This window comes from Argentina silus, assembly GCF_951799395.1.
Source record: "Argentina silus genome assembly, chromosome: Y".
Taxonomy (NCBI): Eukaryota; Metazoa; Chordata; class Actinopteri; order Argentiniformes; family Argentinidae; genus Argentina; species Argentina silus.
In genome coordinates, this window is record NC_139654.1 from 17,394,245 (window position 1) to 17,421,143 (window position 26,899).

A 26,899-nucleotide genomic window follows, 5' to 3' on the forward strand; every position below is an offset into this window, starting at 1 on the left:
CTTTTGACGCTCCTGGGCTTGCTGCAAATGCTCGCATGAGATAACCCCTAGGGCGTGGAGCTTTGTACGCAAGTCCAGGACGTATTGACCCTTCCTCCCAATTTTCTTTAAGAAGGTCTAGGACACCCGTAGAGTAATTCAAACGGGGAAAACCCGGTGGAAGCTTGGGGAACTTCCGTACCGCAAACAGCAGGGGATCTAGCCATTTATGCCAATTCCGGCTATCCTCGTGTACAAACTTCCGGATCATTGATTAACAGCTCACAAAGGCCATCGGTGGCCGGGTGGTACACACTGGTTCGAATCGCCTTGATGTTCAACAACCCGTATAGTTCCCTGAGAGTGCGTGACATAAAATTAGTGCCCTGGTCAGTGAGAATCTCTTTCGGGATTCCCACGCGGGAGATTACTTGAAACAATGCCTGTGCTACACTCCTGGCAGAAATATTGCGTAGCGGTATTGCCTCGGGGTATCGGGTTGCGTAATCTATCAAGACCAACACAAATCGATATCCCTGTGTACACCGATCAAATGGCCCGATAATATCCATGGCAATGCGGTCGAATGGGTTCTCGACCAATGGTAAGGGCCGCAAGGGGGCCCGTGGAATGGCTGGGGGATTTACCAACTGACATTCGCGACAAGAAGCGCACCACCTACGCACCTCTGCCCGAATTCCCGGCCAATAAAATCGAGCCATTATACGGTTTAGTGTCTTATCATAACCTAAATGGCCCGCCATGGGGTTGAAATGAGCCGCCTGGAAGACCATTTCCCGGCGGCTACGGGGAACCAACAACTGGGTTACTTCCTTCTGGCTATGTGAGTCACGACTTACTCGGTATAACCTGTCGCTGATAACCGCAAAATAGGGGTGGGCGCGCACTGTGTCTGGCGGGGAAATCTCGGGTTGAGACCCCCCCGCCGGCTCCGGCTCCTCGGCAGTGTCGCGAGGCACCGCCTCAGCACAGAGCACATTACACGCCTCACACCTCCCTCTCTGTCGTGCACGCACCCTGGTAGCCCGCTTTACTGCTTGAGGAAACCCCTCCCAATCGACATCCAGAATCAGGGGATGCGTGAGGCGCGTTTTTTTTTCCCTCATAATGAATTTCGATAGCGACCACAGGGTATTCGTGGATGTCCCCATGCACACACTTCACCAACACCCTCGATGCCTTTAACAATGCCCCCGGTCGAACCAGGCGCTCCTGGATCATGGACTGCATGCAGCCCGAATCCAAGAACGCCTGGTGCGTATCATGTTGTATCCTTACCGGAACACGATACGCCGCTCCTGGTCCGGGGGGAGGGCCCGGTATGTCACCGATGCGGACAACCTGCCCCACCTCCATCACTGGGCACTCGGCCTGAACATGGCCCGGCTGTCCGCATCGCCAACACACCCCCCCTGTCGCTCGGGGTGCTTCCTGCGGGGCCAGGGCTGGCTCTCGATATGCGCGCCCCTGCCATCTCGTCCTCGGAGCGGGCGCCGGCCTCTCTCCTTCCGGTGCCACGGCTCCTTCGGGGCGCCGGGGTTGGTCGTCGTGGCTCCCGCGGTGGGAGGGAGAGATGGTCCTCTGCCAAGCTCACGGCGGCCGCGAGATCCTGGGGCCGGTGGTACTGGACCCAGGCGGCGGTTCGGGCCGGGAGCCCCGTAAGGAACTGTTCCAAGACCACCCGGTCCCCGACCTCCTCCGCCGAGCTGTTCCTCGGGTTCAGCCACCGCCACACGCTGTCCCGCAGCCGCTGGGCGTAGGCAAAGGGCCGGCTCCCCTCCTCCATCGTCAGGGCCCGGAACCGGCGACGGTGTTCCTCCGGTGTGAGGCCCAGGCGGTCTCGAATTGCCCGGGCCAGGGAGGGATAATCCCGTTGGGCGGCCGCTGGTAGGCTGTGGGCAGCGAGCTGCGACTCACCTGACAGGAGGGGCAGCAGATTGTATGCCCACTCGCCGTCCGGCCACCCCGAGATCCTCGCCGTCCCCTCGAACACCGCCAAGAACGCCTCCGGGTCGTCCAGGTCCCCCATTTTCTGGAGGTGGACCTTGGGGGGACCTTGTGCCGACCCGGGCGCCGGCCCCGCCTTGATGGCCCCGACGAGCTCCCGGAGGAGGGTACGGTCCTCAGCCCTCGCCGTCGCCATCTCCTCCACCGCGGCCTGGTGCCCCTGCTGCAGGTGGGCCTGCTGTTCGAGGATCATCGTCATCCTAGCAATGGCCGTAGTTAGTGTCTCCATTTCCTCTGTCCCAGGTTGGGCGCCAATGTAACAAGGTTCGGACACAGAGGTAGTGGTATGGGACTCAACCCTTTTATTGTTCGGTCTTCATTATTATTCTTCGTATTTTGTCTTCTTCACGGCGACTTTCCAGTCCCCCTCGCTGCTCTCCCGGCCCTCCTACTGAAAGCAGAGGCACACACATCTTACACCATTCGTTAACGAGGCTTCATTCGCAACAGGTGTGCGACAAAGCCTCGCTCCCGCACCCTGGCCACGGTCCTGTAGCACCCTCTACATGCCGAACGCTGCATGTCCCCCCACACAGACACATGTCTGAGGATTAAGCAACACTCAACAGCCCCTAAGGCCTCTCTCTCTCTCTCACACACTCTCACTCTCTCTCTCTCTCTTACTGTCTCTGAGGTTCCTCACCCTCTCAATTCTATATTTCTGCTCTCTTCTCAGTCTGGTGTGACCTCTCCACACAGCGTCTGCATCTGACATTTTCTCTGCTTCTATAAAATGGCGAACTGTGAACAAAAGCAGGTATGAGAGAGTTGTCTCACACAGCCAGGCAGTGTGTGTGCGTGTGTGTGTGTGTGTGTGTGTTTTGTGAAATGGCTTCTGTTTCCAGCGCCAGAGATTTGGCTTTGAAGCCATGAGCCTCAGGAAATTTGCTTCACTACTGAATGCACACTCTCTCTTTCTCTCTCTCTCTCAGACACACACAAACACACGCACATACACAAACAAACAAACACACACACACACACACACACACACACACACACACACACACAGATACACACTCTCTCTCTTGCTCACTCCAGCTTTCTGAAAACCTCTCCCTCTCACTCACTGTTGAAAAGACACGCAGCAGCAGTTCAACAGCATTGTCAGAGGAGGACTCAAACAACTGTGCACACACACGCACACACTTGAACATGTTGACCTCTGGAAAAAAAAAACACATTGTAAACAAGATATCTCACGTTCAGACACACACACACACACACACACACACACACACACACACACACACACACACAAACACGTCATCCATGCTGACCTTGCTCTGCCTTTTGTCTCTGCCCTCGCAGCACACACACCACAGCCTGTTCCCAAAGTCCACCCGGGTCAACGAAAGAGAGAGATAACACACTGGACCACGAGAATGAGATGGAGAAGCAGAGAAAGAGGAGGCAAGGAGGAGAGAGACAGCTCTCCCAGCTCTCTGAGATCCACGGGTATGAATATGACGCAGAGGCAGCAGCCAGAGTCACTTCTCTACTCTCCCACCCCATCCCTCCGTACCCACGAAGAGAGAGAGAGAGAGAGAGAGAGAGAGAGAGGGCACTGTATCCATGGCAACACCAGAGCAGTGGTGGGTAGCTCTTAAGTGAGTGCGCTGGGGCACAGCAGTGTTCTTGGGGCTGTCAGTTCGAAGCAGGTTTTCCAAGAGAAACAGGTAGTCAGAGCAACAGGCTGTCAGAGAGACAAGGAGCCAAGACAGATCTTAAGGGGAGTAGCAAAAGAAAGAAGTAGCAATCCACAGGATCTGTCCCAGCTGCCTTCAAGACAGCCAGAGTCAAGCCTCTTCTCAAGAAACCAACTCTTGACCCGTCTGCTGTCCATAACTACAGATCGGTATCCCATCTCTCCTTCTTATCTAAAACCCTTGAACGAGCTGTCTCTAACCAACTGTCTCACTACCTCCTTCAGAACAACCTCCTTGACCCTCACCAATCTGGCTTTAAGGCTGGGCACTCAACCTTAACAAGATTGAGCTGCTCTTCCTCCCAGGGAAAGCCTGCCCTCTCCAAGACTTCTCCATCACAGTAGAGAACTCTACTGTGACCTCCTCCCATACAGCCAAGAATCTTGGGGTGATCCTTGACAACCACTTATCCTGTGTGGCGAACATCACACCTCGGCTGGCCGCCTGGCACCGCCGCCTCTATGTGGATGCAGCAGCCGCACTACTCGGTCATGGCTTTTCATTGTTCTGGCACCCTGCTGGTGGAACGAGCTTCCCACTGCTGTCATCTTCCGCCGTTGATTGAAGACCCATCTCTTCAGGCTACATCTTAACGGTCCCTCCTAAAGACCTCTTCACCCCCACTACCCCCCTGTACAAGTTTCTCTCCTGTTAAAAAATAAATAAAAACTCCTTTTTCTAGCATTGTGACTGCCTATGGCCCCTGGTCTGTGCATTGATTACTTTATCTTATGATGACTGATGGATAGATGATTCACTTACTTAAACAAATGTATTTGTTGTAAGTCGCTTTGGATAAAGGCGTCTGCTAAATGCCATAAATGTAAATGTAGATCGTACTGAAGAGCTCAGTGACTTTCAACGTGGCACTGTCATAGGATGCCACCTTTCCAACAAGTCAGTTTGGCAAATTTCTGCCCTGCTAGAGCTTCCCTGGTCAACTGTAAGTGCTGTTATTGTGAAGAGAAAACGTCTAGGAGAAATAACAGCTCAGCCGTGAAGCGGTAGACCACACAAGCTCACAGAACGGGGCCGCCGAGTGCTGAAGCGCGTCACGTGTAAAAATTGTCTGTCCTCGGTTGCAACAGTCACTACTGAGTTCCAAACTGCCTCTGGAAGCAACGTCAGCACAAGAACTGTTCGTCGAGAGCGTCATGAAATGGGTTTCCATGGCCGAGCAGCCGCACACAAGCCTAACATGCGCAATGCTAAGCATCGGCTGGAGTGGTGTAAAGCACACCGCCATTGGACTCTGGAGCAGTGGAAACGCGTTCTCTGGAGTGATGAATCACGCTCACTATCTGGCAGTCTCGATGAATCTGGGTTTGGCGGATGCCAGGAGAACGCTACCTGCCTGAATGCATAGTGCCAACTGTAAAGTTTGGTGGAGGAGGAATTATGATCTGGGGCTGTTTTTCATGGTTTGGGCTAGGCCCCTTAGTTCCAGTGAAGGGAAGTCTTAATGCTACAGCATACAATGAGATTCTAGAGAATTGTATGCTTCCAACTTTGTGGCAACAGTTTGGGGAAGGTCCTTTCCTGTTTCAGCATGACAATGTCCCCATGCACAAAGTGAGGTCCATAATGACATGGTTTGCCGAATTTGGTGTGGAAGAACTTGACTTGCCTGCACAGTGGTCCGGAAAGCAGAGGCTATCTCAGCCTATGCCTGCTTCATGTCTCTCCACTTCCTTGCCCTCACAGAGACATGGATTACACTAGAAAACACAGCTACCTCAACCCCATCGAACACCTTTGGGATGAATTGGAATGCTGACTGCGAGCCAGGCTTTCTCGCCCAACATCAGTAATGCTCTTGTGGCTGAATGTGAGCAAATCCCCGAAACCATGTTCCAAAATCTAGTGGAAAGCCTTCCCAGAAGAGTGGAGGCTGTTATAGCAGCAATGGGGGGACCAACTCCATATTAATGCCCATGGTTTTGGAATGAGATGTTCAACAAGCATGTATGGGTGTGATGTTCGGGTGTCCACATACTTTTGGCCATGTAGTGTGTCTTTAATCCGAGTCGGATCTCCGCTTACACCGTGACATCATATACACTTGTTGCCTCCCTTTCTTAGATGTCCCTACTCTTTCACGTGTGATGTGCAGGGTTGGCTCAGGGTAGCTGCTTGGAGCATGTTTTGGGGGGGATTTAAGTGATTTCATTTTAATGATCGAATTGAACAGCACTTCTGACTGCCTAATGTTTAATTGGATAAACACTGTAGTGACTCTCTACATACAGCTCGATACAAATAAATATTAGCTAAATTACACCTAATTTACGATCCATAAAGCTAGCTTGATACAAACGCATATTAGCTACATTAAACCTCAAGGCCGATTCATGCTTCATCGACAACAACGCAACCAGGGGTCTGCGTAGGTTCTGTTGCAGAGGAGGTTGCACATGCGTGACGCGCACCTCTCTCGATATCTCGACAAGCGACTGGCTGCATAGATGTTGCACACCATTGATTGGTTGGTTCGTGAATGGAGGTAGTTCAGTACTGGAAGAAGATTCGGGAGAAGTTTGTGCGAATGAAAAGAAAAGTGGAGAAAAGTGGAGCTGCGACTGGGAATCAAACAAAGCCCACCTTCTTTGTTATGCTCTCCTGGCTGGAAGTATTCATAAAGCACAGCGAGACAAACTATTCTGAGGTAAATACAGGCAGCCTTTGTTTACTAGCTAGCTACAGTACAGTCAGTACACTTCTGCTATCCTACTTTGACTGCAGCTGTTCTCAACCATTAATTATGTAATCGGTAATATCAAAGCCACCAGAAGTGTGTACAGAAGTGTTATCACACCATTGCGCACAGGCTACACAGAAGTATGAATTATAGAGTGTTTGCGACAGTGTTGCACAATGTGAACCGCGTACCAGTCGCACAAGTAACACAGAAGCATGTAGAGGCCTTAATATATATCAGCCTATACACTTGCTGCCTCCCTTTCTCATAGATATGTCCCTGCTCTTTTACACGTGTGGAGCATGTTTTTTGGGGGGGATGTAAGTGATTTCATTTTAATGATCGAGTTGAACAGATGCTTATGGCTGTGAAAGACCTCTATCACGTCTGGAGCATGTTTTTTTTTTTGGGGGGGGGGGGGGGTTTAAGTGATTTTATTTTAATGATCGGGTTAAGGTTAGGCTTATGCCTGCCTCATGTTTAATTGGATAAATACTGTCGTGATTCTCTACATTACATAAAGCTAGGTCGATACAAACGCATATTCACGTTTGATATTATTGTGCAATATCAAAACCCGGAAATGACCCGGAAATAGACTCTACCCGAGTAGATCTTCACACCGAGTCGGATTTCGGCCCACACCGGGCTTCTTCCCAATGCACATTTTCACACAGCCAGAGCGAGCTGCGAGCATAGTTGTAAGATGGCGGCGCGGTGGGGAGCAGGCGAGGAGATTTTAACTTCCAGCAATATGCAGTTCTTCTCCACCAATACACTAGATGAGGTAAAGTACATTGTGGTCTGATGTTATTACATGTCGTATTATTGGTATAATCATGCGTGTTATTGTGCAGTATGTTTGTGTCCGGTGCAATCTGTTGAAAAGGATGCGCTGGGAAAAGTGACACGTGGACAGAGCAAGGCAGTCTCATGGCATGATTAGCAGCCGATTTGCGCACTTGTCTTTGTTGATGTGTAGGACTATTGTTTTTTTGACATTGGCCAGGGTTTGCTATTTATGTATGGTTTATGTTCGCTAGATGTCTGTCATTTTTAACTAACGTGCTCGGCTCATGAAAGAAAGACTGTTTATTTGCCATGCAATCAATGAATCACAATTCACAATTGTTGGAATGGGTCTTTTTGCACACACCCCCCCTGAGACAACACACACGCACTGCACACCCCCCCTCCGAGACAACACACCCCCCCAGGGAGAACAGAGCGCTGGGCTCTGGGCACAGGGTCAGCCAAGTCAGCGCCCCTGGAGCAATTCGGGGTTAAGTGCCTTGCTCAAGGGCACAACGGCAGTGGTAGGGACCTGGATATGATGCCAGCAACCCTCCAGTCACCAGCTCACATCCAGATCCCTCCTGGAGCGGGGATCGAACCAGCAACCTTCCGATTGCTGGCCGGCCTCTTTAACCTCCAGGCTACCTGCCGCCCCGCTAGCCTGCTCTGTCTGACCAACTTGGCTAGGAGGCTAGCTAGCCCGGATGTGTGCTTCTGTGTATTCTTGTGGTTTATTCATTGATACCAGCTACAACATTGGCAATAAGCAATAGTTTTACCAGTGGATAATCGCTACCTAGTGCCATGACTGGCCATTTTAGGATGTCTAGTAAGTTACCAGTTTTGCACACTTGACAAGCTTGGCATGTGTGAACTAACTGGGAGTTTTCCAGTTGTTTTTTAAAAAGGCCATTGTTAGCTTCATGTACATTTTTAGTGACATGGCGGTGCCAACAAATATGACTATAGTTAAATCTACTTTCAGTTTTCTGAAGGTCTGTAATGTAGCCAGCTAGTTTTACACATTGATGGATAGACTAGCCCTAGCTATTTTGTTTAGGCCTGTTTCTATCATCGATTCATTCACAGGTTGTTTAAAATGTGACGTAAGCCAATTTAATCGTGACTGCAAGTGTATTTTAGGTAAACACGTTACATTTGTCTGACTATTTTATTTGTCAGCTTGGTCGCTGCAAAGTTCTAATTTACAACTGTTTTAGTGTTGACACTATCATCTTCCAACATTTGTTTGAGGAATGGCACTGTCTTGAGTCATTTGACCATCTGATATAATTTGAGGACTTGTGATGAGATTGTAACTAACGTTATAAAGCTAACAAAGTACAAGTTGCCACCATGATTACCAAGCTCATTCGTATGCTGAACACGTGGGTTAGTAGTGCAGTGGTGAATCACGTTGTTGATGGCTTTACATATTGCTCCATTTGCTCAGTAGTCCAAAAACTCTTTCTTAACCGTTTCAACACCATTTTTGTAGAGGTTTGACTGTCCTTATATGAATGTGAATATTTCAATGACTACGACGTTACAAGCATGGTTCAATGCTTGATTTGAAGGGGACACCTTTACATATCATAATAATAAATTAAAAAAAAACTACCCATGTCAGAGCATTAATAAAAAATATATCTTATTATTGATAAGAAAAATTGACAGAAAAAGCCAAAACGCCTTATCTTGTGTATTTTATTGAATATATCACCAACATAGACATGTACGAAGCAAAATATTATTTTGAATGGTACCCAAACAACACATGCTATAAGTTTGAAGTAAATATCTTTCCAATAGCATTCCAGTTGAGGTTATTTATGAACTCTGACCTAGGCGTCTAAAGATGTCATTTCTGCCTGTTTTTGACTGTTCTTATATAAATGTGGATATAACAAAGTATGGTTGAATGCTTGATTTGAAGAGAACAACTGTACCATTCATAATAGTGAATAACAGACAACCTGTGTGAGAGCAGTAATACAAGGGTCATATATTATCAAAAAGAAAAATAGACAGAAAAAGCAAATTACCCTTAATCTTGTCTCTTATTGAATATATAGACGTAGGAAGCAAAATATTATTGAGTGGTACCCAAAAATGTTGCCAACACATGCTAAAAGTTTGAAGTAAAAATCTTCAGGCATTCCAGTTGTGCAAGGTTATTTATTAACTCTGATCCAGGTGTCCCAAAGCCCTTGAAACATTTCTAAAATTATAAATCATGTCCATATTCATGCCTGCAAACTCAGATATCTAAGCTTTTTTAAACATCAACACATGACTGCACGTACAAGAACATGTTTATCAACTGAGGTCTGTATTTTGTTTGTTTGGGGGCATTTGTACAAGGACATAGAGAAATTGTATAGTAAATCATGCCCCAAAACCCCTGTCACATTTATCTTTTTGTCTTCAACTGCCCTTAGCACTACTAGGATTACAGTATTACTTCAAACCATACATGCCCTGTTTGCCAGCTAACTTACAGGTGGGTCCAATGCTCCTACTGGTGAGGGAAATATCACCTGTCATTTTTACATTTCCGCCTCCTACGACGTGGACAAGGGTTTGGATTTTAGAAGTCAAACATCAACAACTCTCAAAAAACATAACTATTTACAAAAAGGCTGAACTGTCTTCTGAACTGATTTTGGTGCCCCACTTTGAAACCACTTCACAGTTTTCTGGGCCACTGTGTAGCTGTGAAGGGCATCAGACATGTCCACAGCCCCCATGAATTTGTTGTAGGCCTTCACTGGTGCTGGGATAGGGATGCGGCAGGGGGTCCAGGTCCTGTCATGGTTCCGTACTCTCCTCTGCACAGAGTCCTCTCCAAACACCTTGTGGATGGTGGAGCACATGGTGACCTCTCTGGTGTCCATCCATTTCACACAGACCATGGGGCCATCACGGATCCACTAGACAGCTCCTCGGTCAGCCCTCTTCGGCATGGCATTCCCCCTGTTCCATGGAAACCCAATGCGGTTCTCCCTCACTGTGCCACAAGCCCCATACCTCAGCCGGTGTAGATGGCGGAACAGGGCTGTGCTGGTGTGGAAATTGTCTACATAGACATGGAATCCCGTTCCCAGATAGGCCAACCACAGCAGCTCCATGATAGTGTCGTGGCTAAGCCCCCTTCCTGTGGCTGAGAAAAGCTTACCTTGATGGATATTGAAATCACAATATCCATCAAGATATTCAGCTTGAAGCCCCATTTGGTGGGCTTGGCCTTGATGTCTTGCTTGAGGCTGATCCGGTTCTTTGATGCCACCATTCGCTTGTCAATGGAGAGTTGTTGAGGGTGGTAGAAGGCCCTGCATGCCACAATGATGTCATCAAGCAGGGGACGGTGTGGAAGAGGCGGTTGTATCCAGGTGTCCCCTTCTTACGTCGTTCTCCACATCCGTTCTATAATATTATAGTCCCTCTCTTAACATAATGTTACTTTCGATATTACCAGCAAAAAGGCAAAAGTCGTCTCAAACTGGTTTCATGAACATGACAATGAGTTCAGTGGCCTTCCCAGTCACCGGATCTGAATCCAATAGAACATCTTTGGAATGTGGTTGTAACAATGTCCGATGGTACACAGAGGCAGACGCAGTGTAGGGGTTAGGGATTGCTCCCGTTTATTCAAGGTAATAGTGATAATAGCGATAATGTTCTGTCTTGGCTTTCCAGCCGTCATGCACTCGGTAACTTTCCAGTTGCCTGTCGAGTTCTCCTTCTCTCGCTCCCAGCCCACCTCTCCTACTGAAATGGCAGAAGCACACACATCTTAAACATTCGCCGGCGAGACTTAATTCGCAGCAGGTGTGCAACCAAAGTCTCGCCGACACAACCCCGGCCACGGTCCTGTAGCTCCCTCTACAGGCCGAACGCTGCATGTCCCCCCACAGTGGTAGAACGGGAGATTTCACAGCTTGAAAGTGCACCTGGAAAAATCTGCAGGAATTGTGTGATGTCATCATGGACCAGAATCCAACATCTTGTGGAATCAATGTCACAAAGAATTGAGGCTGTTTTGAGAGCAAAGGGAGGCCCTACCCAGTATTAGTATAGTGTTCCTAATAAAGTGTTTCGTGAGTGTATGTAGCTTGCAGTAGCTTGTTTGTGATGCCCCTTATTGTCAGTCATGTTGTGGCATTTTAGTAAGCATTGAGTGTCTATGCAACATAGCTCGGACATGTTGTACACCAAATACATGTAATCTGATAACTAGAAGGCATTTACGCCATGTGCTGGGTGTGTGAGCATGAGGTCCATGTAGGTGATCATTGCGAACAAGGAGACATGGCAATATACACTCACCGGCCACTTTATTAGGTACACCTTGCTTGTACTGGTTTGGACCCCATTTTGTAGCCCATCTGCTTTAAGGTTCGATGTGTTGTGCGTTCAGAGATGGTCTTCTGCATACCTTGGTTGTCACAAGTGGTTATTTGAGTTACTGTTGCCTTTCTATCATCTCCAACCAGTCTGGCCATTCTCCTCTGACCTCTGGCATCAACAAGGCATTTTCGCCCAGACAACTGCCGCTCACTGGATATTTTCTCTTTTTCGGACCATTCTCTGTAAACCCAAGAGATGGTTGTGCGTGAAAATCCCAGTAGATCAGCAGTTTCTGAAATACTCAGACCAGCCCTTCTGGCACCAACAACCATGCCACGTTCAAAGTCACTTAAATCACCTTTCTCCCCCATTCTGATGCTCTGTTTGAACTTCAGCAGTTCAAGTTGCTGCCATATGATTGGCTGATTAGATATTTGCGTTACCGAGCAGTTGAACAGGTGTACCTAATAAAGTGGCCGGTGAGTGTATTGTCAAGTTGAATTGCGCTGAAAACTAGGAGAGAAACAAAAGTCAGTATTTCATTATTTGAGTAGTAGTTTGCTTTTTCTGTAATGTATTTTCTTGCGTTGATATGTCATGTGAGCAAACAAATAAATGGTTATGATTTTGGTGGCGCCAGTCTTGATCTTAATCTGTATAACAATTTACAGTTGAATGAGCCTGGCAGAGATCTTGAAGAAGTCGCACCCTCGCCATTTGTCAATTCCTTTGCGATTGTAATGTATCTCACACCTTGTCCTTTGTTGGGAATGATATTTACAGTGCCTATAGAAAGTCATCATACCCATTTTGAAATAGTTACTATATTTATTGTACAGCCTGAAATCAAAACCCATTAAAAAATCAACTTTTTCCAGCTTTATGTACAAATTTAGCCATGCAGCATCAAACTAATGAAAAAAAAGGTTTATAAATAATGAAAAACAAGAATAACAGGTTTGGAAAAGTCATCAGTCCCCTGATTTAACCTTTTGCTGCAATTACAGCCATCAGTCTGTTTGGATATGTCTCTACTAGCTTTGCACACCAAGATTGGAGAATATTTGCCCATTCTTCCTTGCAGAATTGTTCGAGTTCAGTCAAATTCCGTGGTGAGCAGCAATGGACTGCTCTCTTCAAGTCCATCCACAGATTTTCTGTCGGATTCAAGTCAGGGCTCTGACTTGGCCACTCAAGGACATTCACCTTTCTATCCTTAAGCCACTGCGTTGTTCTTTTGGTGGTATGTTTAGGATCGTTGTCGTGTTGGAAGGTGAATGACCTGCCCATCTTCAGCTGTCTAGCAGAGGGACGCAGGTTGTCCTCAAGAATTTGGGTGTACTTGGCAGCATCCATTTTCCCTTCAATCCTGACCAATTGCCCAGTCCCCACTGAAGAGAAACATCCCCACAACATAATGTTGCCACCACCATGCTTCACAGTAGGTATGGTGTGTTTTGGGTGGTGTGCTGTGTTTGGTTTTCGCCAAACATAGCGCTTGGAGTTCAGTCCAAAAAGTTCCATCTTAGTCTCGTCTGACCATAAAACCTTTTTCCACATGGCAACAGAATCTTCCAGGTGTGTTTTTGCATAGCACAAACGAGACTGACTGTGGCACTTTTTCAGAAAAGGCTTCTTTCTTGCTACCCTGCCATACAGGCCAGCTTTGTGTAAAGCTTGTGAGATTGTTGTCACATGCACAGACAGACCAGTCCCAGCCATAAAGACTTGTAAGTCCTTCAAAGTTGCCTTTGGCCACTTGGTAGCTTCTTTGATCCTCCTGGCTCGGTCATCCAGTTTGGACGGACGGCCTGATCTAGGCAAGGTGTTGGTGGTGCCATACGCCTTCCACTTCTTAATGATGCTCTGAACGGTACTCAGAGGGATAGCTAAAGCCTTCGAAATCTTTTTGTAGCCTTCACCTAACTTGTGCCTTCCTACAACTTTATCCCGGAGGCCTTTTGAAAGTACTTTTCTAACCATGGTGAATTCTTTGCACTTCTAGTAGTGGAATCCTCAAGAAACAGCTGGTTTTATTCTGAAGTAATCAAAACCACTACAATTGATGTCAGGTGGTGTTTGATCTGGAAGTTGATTGGTTGCACCTGAGCAAGTTTATAATGGTATACTCTAAGGGGCTGATAACTTAACCAAACCAGGTATTTCACTAATTAATTTAATAATTGTCCAGAATTTAAAAAAAAAAAATATTTTCACTTTGATGAGGGTTATAATGTGTACATACAGCTCAAAAAAGTTAGATTTGATTTATTTTAATTTCCAGGGTGTAATGTGACAAAAGGTAAAGATTTCACAGGGTATGATGACTTTCTTTTGGCACTGTAAGGAGAGGGACAGCGAGATATTCTTTGAGTTTTGGGTTAGGCCCGTCACGGGCACCATTCTCCTGTTGTCCTTGACGCACATTAACATATGGTTAAAACTTATAGTCATATGTTGCTTTGAAACTGTTAAATTGTTTATTTTGTTGATACTCTATTCTCATTCGTCCTATGTGCATTAATATGATGTTGTGTGCTAGATAAAGGTTCTGTTAATACAGCACAACATAATCGTGACCAGGTTCTCCCATTTAATGTCTAATGTTAACATGCATCGTTAACGACACGTAGAGTGAGTCATCAGCTTGAGATATTGGCCTGAGTGTAAACTCCTCACAATCTGATTTATCTTAACTTGAGGGCATGGTAAAAATTGCATTTTGGGTATTCTAGGATCCGATATGATCGATTGTCTGTCACACAGGGATGAGCAAAGCATTATCAGTCATTATTAATCATGAAATGTCTTTTCGAGTCAGATATAATGTCTACATCTCCCATGTTACTCCCCTCCTCCGCACCCTTCACTAGCTCCCGGTAGCAGCTCGCATCAGATTCAAGACCCTGGTGCTCACCTACCGGGCGGCAAAGGGAACAGCCCCTCCCTACTTGCTAGCAATGGTCAGCCCCCAAACCCCTGCCCAATCACTCCGCCCTTCCATCTCGGCTGGCCACCTGGCACTGCCGCCTCTACGTGGATGCAGCAGCTGCACTACTCGGTCACAGCTTTTCACTGTCCTGTCGCCCCGCTGGTGGAACGAGCTTCCCACTTGTTACGAACCCCCCCCAGATACTGTCTAGGGATATAAAAGGGGGGAGAAATGTAACATACAGTGTCTGTATATGCTGCTGAGAACTGCTGGTGTGGTGGTAGTGCAACACACACAACGACTGAGTAAAGTGGGAAACAAGACAGGTCACTTACTTAAACAAATGTATTTGTAAGTCGCTTTGGATAAAGGCGTCTGCTGAATGTAAAATGTAAATAACGTAATGTTAACTTGTGTTAGTTGGTCATGTGACCACTGGTGTTGAGTTTGTTCGACTAATAATAATAATAATAATGCATTTTATTTGGAGGCGCCTTTCAGGTCACCCAAGGTCACCTTACAGAAAAGAAGCAAAAGCAGAAGTGCAGAGTGTCCAATTTATGGATAGTATGCCAGTTTGAAAAGGTGGGTTTTGAGTTGGGACTTGAATGTTGTGATGGACTCTGACTGTCTTATGTGTGGGGGGAGAGAATTCCAGAGCTTGGGTGCTGAGCAGCTGAAGGCTCGGGCACCCATGGTGCTGAGGCGTGACATGGGGATGGTTAGCAGTCCAGCAGAGGTTGAGCGAAGGGAGCGGGAGGGAGTGTATTCATGGAGGAGGTCACGGAGGTAAGTGGGGGCTAGATTGTGGAGGGATTTGTAGGTGAGGAGAAGGTTTTTGTACTGGATGCGGTAATGTACCGGGAGCCAGTGAAGTTGGATGAGGACAGGGGTGATGTGGTCAGATGATTTAGTGTGTGTGATGATCCGGGCGGCCGAGTTCTGAATGATCTGCAGTCTGTTGATGAGTTTGGTGGGGAGTCCGGTAAGGAGGGCATTACAGTAGTCGATGCGTGGTATGACAAGTGAGTTGACCAGGATTTCAGTGCTGGATTGGGTCAGTGATGGACGGAGTCTGGAGATGTTGCGGAGGTGGAAGAATGCAGTCCGGGTGATGTTCTGAATATGGGAAGTAAATGACAAGGTGTTGTCCAAGATGACGCCGAGGCTCTTGACTTGGGGGGAGAAGGGTACGGGGAATCCATCGATGATGATGGGTGGAGCTGGGGTGTGTTGTGATTTGGTGAGGGTGGATTTGGAGCCGATGAGCAGTACCTCAGTTTTGTTGCCGTTAAGTTTCAAGAAGTTCCTGCTCATCCAGCTCCGGATGTCTTCCAGGCAGGTGATGAGGGAAGTGGGAGGGATGGCGGCAGTGGGTTTGGAGGAGATGTAGACCTGTGTGTCATCAGCGTAGCAGTGAAAATGGACCCCATGGTGACGGAGGAGTGTGCCCAGGGGGAGGAGGTAAATGGTGAACAGGAGTGGACCCAAGACTGACCCCTGGGGGACACCCAGTGAGACACCCGAACACCCAGACTTGTGGTTGCTTAGTTGAACGAATTGTTGGCGGTTAGTGAGGTATGACGTGAACCAGGACAGTGCAGCACCAGTGATCCCAATGCCAGCCAGGCGGTCCAGGAGCAGAGGGTGGGAGATGGTATCGAAAGCTGCGCTGAGATTGAGGAGGATGAGAATGGTGAGTAGTCCGGAGTCAGCTGCACGGAGGAGGTCGTTGGTGATTTTGACTAGGGCTGCTTCAGTGCTATGTTTTGGACGGAAGCCAGATTGGAAGGGGTCGTGGAGATTGTTTGTGTCAAGGGTGGGACTGTAGTTGTGCGGCGACCGCCCTTTCAAGTGTTTTGGAGATGAAGGGGAGGTTGGAGATGGGCCGATAATGGTTGAGGTCGGCTGGGTCAGCACCAGGTTTTTTCAGGATGGGTGTAATGGCAGCCAGTTTGAGAGTGGGGGGTACAGTACCAGTAGAGAGGGATGAGTTAATTATGTTGGTGATCATGGGGGAGATGGACGGCAGACATGCTTTGACAAGGGAGGTGGGAAGAGGGTCGAGCTGACAGGTGGTGGTTTTGGCTTTGTGGGTGAGTTCTGTGACGGTGTGTTCTGATACTGGGGTGAAGTCAGAGAGGGGGCTGATGAAAGGTTGGCCAGTGGTGATCATCCAGGGCGGATCGTTTGAGATGCAAGATGAGGCCAGTTGTTGGTGAATAGTGTTGATCTTAGAGCTGAAGAAGTCCAGAAAGGCAGTGCACTGATTGGTGGAAATGTCTGGAGGGAGGGTTTTAGGAGGCTGAAGTAAGTGACTTACTGTTGAGAAGAGGACTCTGTTGTTACCTGAACCAGTGTTGATGAGGTTGGAATAGTATGAGGATTTGGCAGTGGTGAGGGCATTCTTGTAGTGATGGAGGTGGTCTGAGTACATTTGGCTGTGTACAGTGAGTCCAGTCTTTTTGTAGAGTCGCTCCAGTCGACGGCCAGTGGTTTTGAGCTGGCGAAGTTCAGGGGTGAACCAGGGAGCAGTGTGAGTGAATGAGACTGAACGGGTTTTCAGGGGAGCCAGGGTGGTGAGGGAAGAGGAGAGGCAGTTGTTATAGTGAGTCACCAGGTCAGCTGAGGAGGATGCTGGGGGAGGGTTGGGGTAGGAGCTGATCAGGGTGGAGAGGTCTGTGGTGTTGATATGTTTGATGTTTCTGAAGGAGATGGTCCGTTGTTCCTTGACTTTGTGTAGTTGGGTGTGAATGTCAAAAAGTACAGCTTTGTGGTCGGAGATGGGGAAATCAGTGACATCAAGGTTGGTGGGAGTGATGTCAGTACAGCAGATTAAATCCAGTATGTGACCTTTGTTGTGGGTTGGGAGGTTGACGTGTTGTGTGATACCAAGACAGTCCAGGAGTGATGTGAAGTCGTTAGCAAAGGTACAGGATGGGTTGTCAACGTGGATGTTGAAATCACCGAGGAGGATCACAGTGGGGGACATTGCGCATACGGCTGTAAGTAGTGATGAGAATTCGTTGAGGAAAACAGCAGAGGGTTTTGGTGGTCTGTAGATTGTAACAATGAAGGTGGGTTTGGGGCCTGTGAGTTTTACAGCTAGACATTCAAAAGAGGAGTGATGGGGGACTGTGACGGCAGTGACTTTGATGTTCTCACGGTGAAGAAGAGCGAGGCCACCCCCTCTCCCAGTAACACGGGGTTTACTAAAAAAAGAATATCCTGGTGGGACGGCCTCATTAAGATGGGAGAAGTCATTTGGCTGTTGCCAGGTTTCAGTGAGGCAGAGAATGTCCAGGTTGTGGTCAACAATAAAGTCAGTGATCAGAAGAGCCTTGTTACTGAGGGATCTGGTGTTCAATAAACAGAGTTTCAGACAGGTGAGTGGAGTGTAGGAGGTTGCTTTAAGCAGGGGGGACAGTACACTGTGATTGACAGGACTGGCAGAACGGGCAGTGTGAGGAGGGGGGCGGGGCCCAGTGGACCAGAAGGAGCGGATATTTACGTTGCTGTTGTGTTGGGTGTACTGAAAGTTCCGTTCAGAGCCACGGTGGATGTACCTTGGTCGTTTGAGGATGTAATGGTGGGATGCAAGCTGAGGAGGGGGGATCCTTGAGAAGGTCCGGAGACGTAACAACTCCGTTACCGAGTACTGGAGCGGCAGAGATGCGCTCGTGAGAGTCAGACAGAGCGCAATCCAGAGAAACAAATTAAAGATCCACATGGTGTGAGATCGGCAACGACGTAATCCAGTGGTGGGTGGTCCAGGTGATGGCGAGCTTCACTGGAGACGGCTAGCCGGCCGGCAGGTGAACACGGTCGGGTAGAGGTGTAGCAGGGAGGCGGCGTCCTCCGCGGTGACAGCAATCCGCGGTCGCAGGTAAACGTCCGAGAGTGCTGGCAGTGTGGCAGCGGACCGGTCCGAACGGGCGTGCTTCGTGGGGCACACCAGAGCAGGCTATCCAGCCACAGAGTGCGGAGAGGAGCCACGGGAGTCCCGACAGGTGAGCCCTGTACCGGCGAAGCTAGCCTCCGGCTAACGCGTGACGAGGCAGTAGCAGTAGACAGGTAGAGACCGATGTTTTGGTGTCGCAGAGTGACGAATCGAGGAAGCCGAATTGAGCAGAGGGACTTTAAGTCCAACATTCGTGACAGACAAGCTTGATGGATCGATTTGAAGCATCCAAAATAGTGATAGTAGTGCGAACAACGCGGAGGCGCGGCAGCAGCTTGCCAGCGATCCCTACACACATGCACAGACTAGTCATCTATTCTTCAGTGTTTATTTTTCCTTCATATTCTATAGTTATCCTGTTACATATGCAACAATTGGAATTTCTATTCTTATTCTTATGAGACCACAATTTTTTTTAGATGAAAAGCTGAGCTGAACATCAAACATTTTGCTTCTTTATTGTTGGAGACTGGAGGACGTGTCAGTCAACAAGGGGTGGGCTAATTGATTGCCCACGCTGCCAGAAAGTGTAGCTGTTAATGATCGCATTGGCTGTGTTGGCAAGCTAAAATGCTAAACCTGGCACTGAGATGGGAATTGTGTGTCATTTCCAGTGTTGAAATTTCAAATGGAAGGAAAAATAGTACTTATAAGAATTTGCAAATCTGTGTCTCAATCACTAGGGGGCCGTGTTGAAAGGGTTAAATTAGGCCTTCAGGTTTTTTTATTGCTGTTTTTAGCTGCAGTGATCATCTGGAATAGTTGAAGAGAGCGAGAGAGACGCACACACACAACCTGCCTCTCTCCTTCACTCCAGATGGTGGACAGTGTGGGGCTGGACTCTGGGGAAGCCCTGGAGGCCCTCCACAGATGCCTGGACCCCTCCATCCTGTCCATCTTTGAAGATGCTCCCACAGGAGAGGTAAGGGCACTAACAATTACTTTGTTATTGAAAACTGCCTGTATCATGGGACGACTGTTAATTGATGTCAGTGTACCCTCTCTCGGCTAGTAACCACTGATCTATAGCTTAGTTGATTTACACACACTACTGCTTACTACAGGTACTACATAACTAACTTGTGTATATTTTTCCAGACTAAAGGATTGGACGAGGAGAGTGAGGCGACACTGCTCACATCTCTGACAGAGATCCTGGATAACGTAGATGATGAGAACCTGTCCCCCTTTGACACATTGCCTGATTCAGTCCTGCTGTCGGGTCAGAAGGACAGGGAACACTCTCCGGTTAGTCCCCAGCTGCTCCACACACAAACGTATGTTCCTGGACGTCAGACATATTCTCACACAAACACACACATTCGCCTCACCTGGCCCCAGGCTTCACACACAGTTGAGGTGGGGCGGTCGCAGCTGTTCCAAATAAGATACTGAAGCCAGGTGTGCTAGCCAGTATTTGTTTAGGCTTTTTATTCCAATTTAGTAGTAATTTATTTAGATTTTGTCTTGACACAGCTTTTGTTTTGACTTGGCTTTTCTGATGTTTTTATTATGTTCCTCTTCCTGTAGCTGAGGAGAATGATGTGTCTGTCCCGGTCTCCTCCAGAGAAAGACACACTTTGCAACACAATATCATTTTCCACTGGCAAGGTAATTAAAACCAACCCTGTTTCATTTGATGAACTAACCCTAGTAAATGTAGTGTTTTAGTATTGAGAGAGTAAAAGTATCATAGACCAGTTCACTCAATGTATAGTTATATTTCATAACTCAAAGCTGACCAGAGAAAGTTGGTTTCTGGAATCTGACCCAAGGTCTGTTTCTCTCAGAGCATCCCCAGGCCACAGGCATCCTCTGTCCAGAGGAGTGATGGAGAGGCTATTTCCCTCACTCTTAGCCCAGAGAGCCAGCCCTTATCGCCAGAGGAAGAGCTGCTTTGCTGGGGAGGCCTGTCCCTCCCTCTCCGCCTAACCCTGGAGCAGGAAACAGAGGATGGAGAGAGTGTGTCCTTCAGCCTTGGGGATCTGGTCAGACATATGCACCCCTACTGTATGGCTGTGTGTGTGGAGGGAGAGGAAGAACAGATGCTACCTGAAGGAGGAATATTCTTAGAGATGGTGGACCAGGGGGAGCATGGAGAGCCTATACTGGCCATTTCTGACATGGGCCTCCCGCTCTCTATTCCTCATCTCTCTCTGCCGATAGCAGATGACTCCTCTGAAGGGGAGCAGAGGGTCCCGGAAGTTTCATATGCGTCTATCTTGGAGATGTCAGAGCCGGTGCTTGTTGTCACAGCTGAGGAAGCTCCAGTGGACGTTGGCAGCCCTGTGACCTTGAGGTCAGAGGTCAAGGATGAGAAGGGGATCATCAGGAGACCCAAGGAGGAGATGGAGGAGAAAAGCCCCTCTTGGTGGAAAAAGAAACGGAGAAACAAAGTGGTCCTACCTGTGGCGAGAAGTTGCTCTGCTAGGAAAGCAGCACCGGAGCCACCCAAGAAACCTGGGAAAGAGACCATCACATCTGAGAAGGAGAAGAAAAAGAAGAAAGTGATGTTTGCCCCTGCTCTCTCAGTCCCAGCCCCTGTCACCCTGAGATGTAAGACCAGGCCAAACATTCAACATGCTGAAACACACTCAGAAATCACCACCCTAACACTACCAACACACCCCAGCATTACGGTCACAGTGCCTGTGGCCTCTGTTCCTGTGCCAAAGGGCATGACTTCTGACCTGTTGCCAGTGAAGACAACCCCTGAGAAGTCCCAACCCAGCTTTCCTCCTTCAGTAACCACAGCTGAGGGACCTTCCCAACCCACTAAAGCCCCAGCCTGCAAGAAGCTCCAAGACTTCCCAGTGACGACTGCTGCGCTTAAGGCAATCCCCCAGCCCAGCGCTCAACCCCCAGTTCCTCAGGAATCTCTGGCCCCCCAAGTGACAATGATCTCCCAGGCAACCCCCCAGCCCAGTGAGTCACCGCCTCCAGCCCTGGAGCCTAAGCCCAAATCTCTCAGTCTACAACAATACCGCCTGCTCCGCCAGCAGAAGAAGCCTGCTCCGGTGGAGACACAGGAAGGCCACAGTACCAAGTGGCCAAGTCTTCCGGAGCACCATAAAGAGCTGCCCCTTTTCCCCTGCTTGCCGGACCCCAGGGACCCACACCGCCCCAACTCCCTTGTTGAGATCAAACCTGTATGGCAGCCCATGGGTCCTGGTGCACCACCTACACCCACGGCACGACTGGTACCCCCAGACTACATGGTGGCCTCATCTAGCAAGGTTGCTCGTGCCACCCCTGTCCTCAAGCCCGTGTCTGCCTCAGCCCAGCAAGTGGTTGCCTCGCACCCAACTAAAGCTTCCCAGCCCCCTGTGGCTACTGCCTCCAGCCCTGTCAAGTCATTACCCCCAACATCCAAGACTCACTCAGCCTCACCCAAGACCCCCTCTGCCAAGCATATTTTGCCCCACACCTCTGGTTCTCTGTCTGCCTCCTGGCTTGTAGCTCCAGCAGAGAAACCAAGTCCCGTAGACAGCAGGGCAGCATTGCTACAGAGCAGCCCTACACTCATCCCAGCAGAGACGCAAGTTGTCTTCCAACAGCAGTTGACCCTGTCCCGCTCTGCACCCTCAGCACGCCTGTCTATAATTCGAGCGAGTTCCCAACCTCAACCTGCCGCCTCTAAACCTGTGGTCCCCATTGAAGTCCTTTCTAAAACCACTACAAACATCCATAAACTCACCACCGCTGCTGCTGCATCTTCCCAGAAAACAACTACTTCTACCCTTAAGGTGCCTCAGCTTGCTGCTGGTACTCTGTCTCACTCAACAAAGGCTTCCAGCCAGACCTTCAAACCCCCAGCCTCAGGCCCCCAGTCATCCCCTGTCCTGGCTGCCTGCGCCCTCATCCCTTCACAATGCCGGATAGAGAAGCCTGTGGGGCCTGTAGCTCCAGTAAGAACCACCCCAGCACGGGAGGCTCCTAAGGCTAAGAGCCCCACACAGGAACTGATTGAGGCCTTCACCACTGAGATCGGTGAGCAGCCACAATCTCAGGTAGCTCATAACGATGGCAGCCTTGATGGCAGATTGTGATCGATTAAGGGCTACTTAGTATGTGAACAGTCCTCATTGCACCTTTTGTATTCCTCCATAGTAGTACACTCACTGAGGACTTTATTAGGAACACCTGTACACCTTCTCATGGTGGAGGTGGTGTAATGGTGTGGGGAATGTCTTCTTGGCACACTTTGGGCCCGTTAATACCAAATATCAATCATCGCTTGAATGCCACAGCCTATTTGAGTATTGTTGCTGACCATGTGCATCCCTTTATGGCCACAATTTACCCATCTTCTAATGGCTACTTCCAGCATGATAATACACCATGTCACAAAACAAAAGTCGTCTCAAACTGGTTTCGTGAACATGACAATGAGTTCAGTGTTCTTCAGTGGCCTTACCAGTTACCGGATCTGAATCCAATAGAACACCTTTGGGATGTGGTAGAACGGGAGATTCACAGCTTGAAAGTGCACCTGAAAAATCTGCAGGAATTGTGTGACGCAATCATGTCATCATGGACCAGAGTCTCTCAGGAATGTTTCCAACATCTTGTGGAATCAATGTCACGAAGAATTGAGGCTGTTTTGAGAGCAAAGGGAGGTGTCTCCCGGGTTTATATGCTCAATACAGAACCCCCGACCAACCTCAGATCTTACCCTGTCAGATGCTGACTGGTCCTATGTAGGTTGGTGTCGATTAGATTCACTCCGCTGTTAACGGTCTACATCCCATAGTTCCTCCCATATCTTCCTCTACCCACCTCAGCTGAACTGAAAAATCTCCCCAAACCTAAAAACTGTACACCGAAGTGGGTAGTCTCTATGGTTAACGACCGCTCTAATCTTATGTGAGTGCCAGTTGGTGTGGTTGCGGATAAAGGGTTTATCGGTAAGGATAATTTACCCAAAGGAGGTAATAAGAGGTCAGATATAACCCTTCAGATCCTAAGATGTATTATGCACAGCAATCTATAATATTTTATGTTACCAGGAGGAGGTAAAAGGCTTATGAGGGATGGAATGACTAAAAATATAAAAATAAGAAATAATAAAAAAATAATAATAAAAATAAAAATTAAGAATTAAAATTGTGAACTGTTCCTTTAAATGCAGGTTAAATTCTTTAATGATGGCTTAAAACATTACAGCATTACAGGCAAAGTAATTAAATGGTAAAATGCTAGTATTCAAAAATGATAAAAATTAGAAAATAATAAAACCTATCAGTCTGTCCCTACTCTGCCTGTGAAATTTAGAGAAGTCCCAGTTTCACCCCGTCGAGCATAGCCGGTTCCTCTATCCGCCAGAGCTGTTGTTATACAAACAAAAAGGTCCGCCAAGGTCCTTCGTTGTACTAGTGTGGCGAGGCCGACAGTCAGAATTCAATCAGAGTGTGAGCTCCGGACGAGGAGAATCTGCTAGAGTATTTGGTTTTCAACACACTCGGTCCTGCTCCGGTCCTTCAGGTGTTACGCTCCGCAGCGGGGAATGACCGTTGTACTGCTCCAGGGAGCTCTTTTTATAGTTTGCAATGGGGCTTTCCTTTACCCCCACCCTTATCTAATTCATCAGGCATTGAATTCGATCTCGTTCTCAGTCAAGCATAGAATTCTATCTAATTCATTACGTCACCCTGAATTCGCATTCATGCTTAGTCATGGGCCTAAGGGCACCTGTTGTTATGTCTACTAGACCAGCGTTTCCCAACCGCTGTGCCGCGGCACACTAGTGTGCCGTGAGAGATCGTTGGGTGTGCCGTGAGAAATTATCCAATTTCACTTTTTTTTTTAAATTAACATTTATTAATTATTATCTGCAAATAAAATGCCATTGTCGAGTGTCTGTGCTGTAATATAGTGACTGGCAGAGTAATGTAATATTCGTCCGGGTGGCAGCAGGTAGCTAATTGCCTCGTTCCTTCTTAGAGACAAGAGAATTAGTGACGCATGCGACAGGTCGTGGTGACAGTGATGGAGAAGTTTTTAAAAAGGAAAAATTTAAACTCCGAACTGGGCCCTGGACAAGATTCTGACCCAGGTGAAGGCCCTAGTATGAGTGGTGGTAAAAAGAAAGCAAAGACGGTGAGCTCGAGGCAATACAGCGAAAGCTATCTTCCAACAGCGCCATGGTGCCAAGCAGCTTAAACGCCATCTCCAAACGAAACACCCGTCGCTTCAAAACAAGCCGATGGACTATTTTGTTCGCCTGCGTGTGAACACAGAGAAACAGGCAACCTTTATGAGAAAAACCACAAAGGTAAATGAGAAAGCCCTCAATGCTAGTTACCTAGTTGCTGAACTCGTAGCTAAATCAAAAAAGTCCCACTCTGTGGCAGAGACATTAATACTACCTGCCTGCAAAGCCATTGTCAACGAGATGCTCGGCCCTGACGCGGTTAAAGACACAGCTAAAGTCCCGCTCTCAGATAACACAATTGCCAGGCGTATTGATGACATGTCTACAGACATCGAAAGTCATGTTTTGGGAAAGATACGTATCAGTAGGAAATTTGCGTTGCAACTTGATGAGTCTACGGATATTAGTGGACATTCTCAGCTCTTGGCCAATGTGCGTTTTGTGGATGGAGATGCCATTAGAGAAAACTTCCTATTTTGCAAGGCACTGCCAGAAAAAACAACAGGAGAGGAAATGTATATCATATTGTAATTATATATACTGTATCAGGCTACAGAGTGTCATTTTGTAACATTTTTGGTTGGTGGTGTGCCGCAAGATTCTTCCAATGTAAAAAATGTGCCGTGGCTCAAAAAAGGTTGAAAAACACTGTACTAGACATACTTATCACTCTCCTGCTCAAACTGGACTCAAGGCCACTTCTTATTGTGGACTTCTGCAATTCTATTCTATTTTCGTAACATAATAATCTAGGCCTTTCTCAAAGTTAATATCTAGTACATATGGTATACAATTATCATTAGCCCACATGAATTATACAGTAAAACATTAGTATGATGGCCTACTTCAGCAATCATCTCTGAGTAGGAATTATACAGTCAAACATTAATGCATTTGGTTGCCTACTCTAGTATCAGTTAAACCGTTATCACTACGAGGTCCAACCAGATATGTTGACCCGGAGTCATACACTACCTTTATAATTTCTTTTGTTAAGTTTTGCCTTTTGCACATATTTGAACTCATTTATCATTAACCAATTGTATATTTGACTCAACTTATCATAAATCAGTTACACACATTTGAATCAACTTGTCAGTTACACACTTTTGAATCAACTTGTCATCAATTAGTGGTTATACACTTTTGATTCAACTTGTCATCAATCAGTTACACATCAAACTGGGTCATTTCATAGATCAAATCAAGGAAGGACACTTCTCCTCCATAGGCCATTCCTGCTGTGCTTAACTGGGTAACGTTGGGAATGATGTTTAGGCCGGGAAAAGGCCATACTAATCTCGCCCTCGGCGACAGAGGCCCTACCCAGTATTAGTATAGTGTTCCTAATATAGTGCTCAGTGAGTATATATCACTGATGTGGTGGTGTTGTCGTCTCAGGTATTGAAGCTGCTGATCTGACCAGCCTGCTGGAGCAGTTTGAAGAGACCCAAGGTGAGTGACACTAACGCTCAGCGTGTGTGTGTACGTCCCCTCCATAATAATACAACCCGAAATTCCACTCAAAAGGGTTGTCTGTTTTCCCGCGATGATGAAACCCTACAGGCCCACTGTTACCGTAATGGTCATAGTGTTGGCTAACTGCCAGGGGATCACTTTTACTCACCAGTTTCCTAATGGAGGGAAGTGAGATTGCAAGGACTGATGGAATGTGGAGGGTACAACTCCTGTGGTTATTGGGCGGGCACCTGGCAACTGGAGCAGTCAGATTTTGTCTGTGTTGTGCCACAGGTTAATTCAAGATAAACTCTGATTCGTTTTGATTTTAAATTAATTTGATTGTTAAAATGCACAATATTTTACTATTGTCCTGAGACCTGTACGAGCCAAGGATCATCAGATGAACGTGTATGCATCAGGATGCCGATGGTGTCATGGCACAGATCTGTTTCATAATCACCTGTTCAATTGTTGTAATGTTAGATGGATAGGTAGGTACTTTATTGATCCCTGAGTGGAATGCCCCCCCCAGCATACCACCGTGTACAGCACTGCGCTGGCCACTATTGGTAGAACATGTTCAGCAGAGTCCTGCACACGTCAAAGGACCTGAGCCTCTTCAGGAAATAAAGCTGGCTCTGGCCCCTTTTGTACAGGACATCTGTGTTACCAGTCCAGTCCAGTTTATTGTCCCTGCAGCCATGCAAACTGTGGCCTGTTGGTCAGGTAGTTTGTAATCCAGGAAACAATGGGGGAGTCCACCTGCATCCTCAGCAGCTTTTCGCAAGTAGTAAGGGCTGTATGGTGTTAAATGCACTGGAGAAGTCAAAGA

At 47.7% G+C, this 26,899-nt stretch overlaps 1 protein-coding gene across 1 annotated transcript; it reads left to right on the forward strand.

Moving 5' to 3' along the window:
* Nucleotides 1-7,120: 7,120 nt before the first annotated feature.
* On the forward strand, nt 7,121-26,363 carry LOC310824012 (uncharacterized protein; the record flags this gene model as incomplete). The annotated part of the gene is made up of 7 exons (XM_083696917.1): nt 7,121-7,201; nt 19,270-19,374; nt 19,551-19,700; nt 19,983-20,063; nt 20,243-22,442; nt 26,008-26,061; nt 26,359-26,363. The coding sequence occupies 7 exons, from the start codon at nt 7,121-7,123 to the stop codon at nt 26,361-26,363; spliced, it is 2,676 nt and encodes an 891-aa protein (XP_083553043.1).
* Nucleotides 26,364-26,899: the final 536 nt, after the last annotated feature.